This window comes from Phacochoerus africanus, chromosome 2, assembly GCF_016906955.1.
Source record: "Phacochoerus africanus isolate WHEZ1 chromosome 2, ROS_Pafr_v1, whole genome shotgun sequence".
In the NCBI taxonomy this organism is placed as follows: Eukaryota; Metazoa; Chordata; class Mammalia; order Artiodactyla; family Suidae; genus Phacochoerus; species Phacochoerus africanus.
Genome location: NC_062545.1, coordinates 148,569,266 through 148,573,239, shown reverse-complemented (window position 1 = coordinate 148,573,239; position 3,974 = coordinate 148,569,266). Strand labels below are relative to the sequence as shown.

The 3,974-nt window shown below is 59.2% G+C and overlaps 1 protein-coding gene across 1 annotated transcript in view; it reads left to right on the top strand.

Moving 5' to 3' along the window:
* SALL3 (spalt like transcription factor 3) overlaps positions 1-3,669 on the top strand; it is a 17,278-nt gene extending 13,609 nt beyond the window's left edge. Inside the window, exons 2-3 of the mRNA XM_047769471.1 lie at positions 1-1,815; positions 2,952-3,669. The exon at positions 1-1,815 is cut by the window's left edge and continues 1,658 nt beyond it. Coding sequence (XP_047625427.1) covers positions 1-1,815; positions 2,952-3,383 — 2,247 coding nt within the window. The 3' untranslated portion in view covers positions 3,384-3,669. The remainder of the gene's footprint in view (positions 1,816-2,951) is intronic.
* The last annotated feature ends 305 nt before the right edge of the window (positions 3,670-3,974 follow it).

The following is a 3,974-nucleotide window of genomic DNA, read 5'->3' as shown; positions in this document are numbered from 1 at the left end:
CCAGCATCCAGCGAGTGCCCCTCCCTATCTCCAGGCCTGAACAGCTCTGAGTCAGGCATCCCAGGAGCCGCTGAGTCTCCACAGCCTGGGCTCAGTGGGACCTCTCTGACCAAAAGTGAGCCGTCAAGCCTGCCTTGCACTAACGCCAGGGCAGGGGACGTCCCCACCTCTGGCCAGGTCTCTGCTGCGGGGACCCCTGCACTCACAGACAGCAGTGTAGCCACAGGCCTCTGCAGCCCGGTCCTCCCAGCTGGCCCTGAGCCCTTCAAGGCCAAGTTTCCCTTTGGAGGGCTGCTGGATTCCATGCAGACTTCGGAGACCTCCAAACTACAGCAGCTGGTGGAGAACATCGACAAGAAGATGACAGACCCCAACCAGTGTGTCATCTGCCACCGTGTGCTGAGCTGCCAGAGCGCCCTGAAGATGCACTACAGAACGCACACGGGGGAGCGGCCTTTCAAGTGCAAGATCTGCGGGCGCGCCTTCACCACCAAAGGCAACCTGAAGACGCATTTCGGCGTACACCGCGCCAAGCCACCCCTTCGGGTGCAGCACTCCTGCCCCATCTGCCAGAAGAAGTTCACTAATGCTGTGGTCCTGCAGCAGCACATCCGCATGCACATGGGTGGGCAAATCCCCAACACGCCGCTGCCCGAAGGCTTTCAGGATGCCATGGACGCAGAACTGCCTTATGACGAGAAAGCCGTGGAAGCCCTGAGCGGCTATGACGACGACATGGATGACAACTCCCTGGAGGAGGATACAGCCGGCGACCCTTCCAAGCCGCTCCTGTCCCTCTCCAGCTCCTGCCCACCCTCCCCGCCTTCCGTCATCTCCAGCATCGCCGCCCTGGAGAACCAGATGAAGATGATCGACTCTGTCATGAGCTGTCCTCAGCTGACCGCCTTGAAGTCCATGGAGAACGGGTCTGGGGAGAGTGACCGCCTGAGCAATGACTCCTCGTCTGCTGTGGGCGACTTGGAGAGCAGGAGTGCGGGCAGTCCAGCCCCGTCTGAGTCCTCGTCCTCCATGCAGGCTCTGTCGCCTGTCAACAGCAACAGTGAGAGCCTGCACTCCAAGTCCCCGGGCCTCAGCACCCAGGAGGAGCCTCAGGAGACTCCGCTGAAGACCGAGAGGCCAGACAGCCCGCCCCCCGCCCCTGAAAACGGAGGGGCACTGGACCTGACGGCCACCCACCCTGGCCGGCCTGCCATCAAGGAGGAGGCCCCCTTTAGCCTGCTGTTCCTGAGCAGAGAACGGGGTAAGTGTGAGAGCACTGTGTGTCGTGTCTGTGCCAAGCCTTTTGCTTGCAGGAGTGCGCTGGAGATCCACCACCGCAGCCACACCAAGGAGCGGCCGTTCGTCTGCGTGGTCTGCAGGCGCGGGTGCTCCACCCTGGGTAATTTAAAGCAGCACTTACTGACCCACAGATTGCGGGAGCTGCCCTCCCAGTTACTTGCCCCCAACTTTGCTCTAGGTCCCAGCCAAAGCACCCCGAGCCTGCTTACCGGCCCCGCGCCCACCCTGGTCAAAATGGAAGTGAACGGGCACAGCAAGGCCATCCCGCTGGCTGAGGGCCCACCGCCCGCTGCGGTCCAGGTGCCCACCGGGCCCCCGACGGTGCTGAGCCCTGGCCTGGCACCCATGCTGGCCCCCCCACCACGCCGGACGCCCAAGCAGCACAACTGCCAGTCATGCGGGAAGACCTTCTCCTCGGCGAGCGCCCTGCAGATCCATGAGCGCACCCACACAGGGGAGAAGCCCTTCGGCTGCAGCATCTGCGGGAGGGCATTCACCACCAAGGGCAATCTCAAGGTGAGGGTGCGGCTTCGGGGCTTCTTGCTGGGCCCGGCCCAGGGCCTCACAGTGCCGGTAGCCTGAGGGAGGCGCGTGTGCACCTGTGCGGGCAAGTGTGCCAGCTGGTGTGAGTCTGCAGAGCACATGTGCCCATGGGGGTGCATGAGCGTGTTCTCACATGTTGGTGGCAGTGAGGACACACACACTTGCACTTGTGCCAGAGGCCCAGGGCCAGTGCTGCCCTGAGTCATGGGACACTGACAACAAGATAACGACCTCTGCTCCCTACACATGAAACAAATGGTGCCAGTTCTGCCCAGAGGCCAGGGTCAGTTCTGTGTGTTTTTTCCCCCAAGGCAGAGTGTGCGTGTGGCCATGCGCCCATGACCGTTCAGCCCTATGGCCACACCCTCAGGCAAATATGCCACCTTCCAGCCCACGTCCAGGGCCTGCTGGGGTCTCAGTGACCCCTTCGGAGACCATGGAATGATCAGTAGCTGCGGCTTCCACTGACTGGGAGGACAGAGCCACCTGAGCACTCTACTGGCCACGATGCCCAGACGTTTGGTAGAAAACCATAGAGAGGCGGAGTGAAGTTGGGAGTTCCAAGCACAGGACCAATTAGAGGGGCAGGGGAAGGGTGCTGGGATCTTCTGGGTGGCGTGGAGGGGGCGGTCTCACACCCAAGGGGAAAGTTACCCTATCACATACCAAACTGAAGCTCACCAGGGAGTTCCTGTCGTGGCTCAGTGGTTAATGAACCCAACTAGTATGCATGAGGATGCGGGTTCTATCCCTGCCATTGCCCCATGGGTTGGGTATCCAGCATTGCCTAGGAACTTCCGTGTGCCAGTGGGTGTGGCCCTAATAAGACCAGAAAAACAAACAAACAAAAACCCCAAACAAAAACCCCAAACAAACCTGAAGCTCTCATCCTGGTTTGCTTTTTGTACTTAATGAAAGGAAACGTTGCCTATTCTGGTGTCAGATGCTCAGCAGACCCCCTCACCAGGATTTGTCCAAGAGTTGGGGGTGGGGGGCTGCTGGCCTTGCGCACAGGCCTTTGGGCGCTGGGTCTCTGTCCTGCTGTTGCCCGGATGTGAGGCTGGGTCTGCTCACAGCTGTCACGGACATGTCACACCATGTCCCTGCAGGTGCACATGGGCACACACATGTGGAACAACGCCCCTGCCAGGCGTGGCCGCCGCCTGTCTGTGGAAAACCCCATGGCTCTGTTGGGTGGCGACGCCCTGAAGTTCTCGGAGATGTTCCAGAAGGATCTGGCCGCACGGGCCATGAATGTGGACCCCAGCTTTTGGAACCAATATGCCGCGGCCATCACCAATGGTCTCGCCATGAAGAACAACGAGATTTCCGTCATCCAGAACGGAGGCCTCCCCCAGCTCCCAGTAAGTCTCGGCGGAAGCGCCATCCCCCCCATGGGCTCCCTGGCCGCTGGGCTGGACAAAGCGCGGCCCGGGGGCAGCCCTCCGGTCGTGGGCCTGGACAAAGCCAGCGCAGAACCAGGAGCTGGCCGGCCGTTCACCAGGTTCGTGGAGGATAACAAGGAAGTGGGGATCAACTAGCCCCGCCCTCCATGCCGCCCCCGAGGCTCCGCCCAGAGGACATCAAGGGGTATGGGGAGGGGAGGGTGGCGCGCTGCCCAATGGTGGTCTCACGCTGCACAAGCTGCCCGTGCAGCACACACTGCACGACACTCTCTTGGTGGTCATTTCAGCTGTTGAGAACTGCAACCTTTTAAGTAAATGTAAGTCAGAAAGACACCCTTGGAAAGCCCCTCGGGTCTGGAAAGGGCTCAGACCACATCCAGCCCCTGGGGAGGGCTCCCGCCCTATTCCAGTAAAACTCATTCAGTGGTTTAGTTCGAATTAGTTAGGAACTTGAACTCTGTTTTGGAACTCTCATCTCGAAGACGTGGTCCAGTGCCCCCGACGCCGTGTCTCACGGCAGTACCTTATATGTAGTATTTATAATGTTAAGATTATGCGGGTAACAGACAATACAGCCCACCTTTAATGGAAGCTTTTGTACTGCAGAATTCATCAGGCTATGTGATTTTTTTTTTTTTTTAAGCAAGATATGTTTGACTCTAAATAAGTGGGTCATTTCCATGCAGGCAAAATTGTGAAGTTCTGTTGGGAAAAAGCATGCTTTTT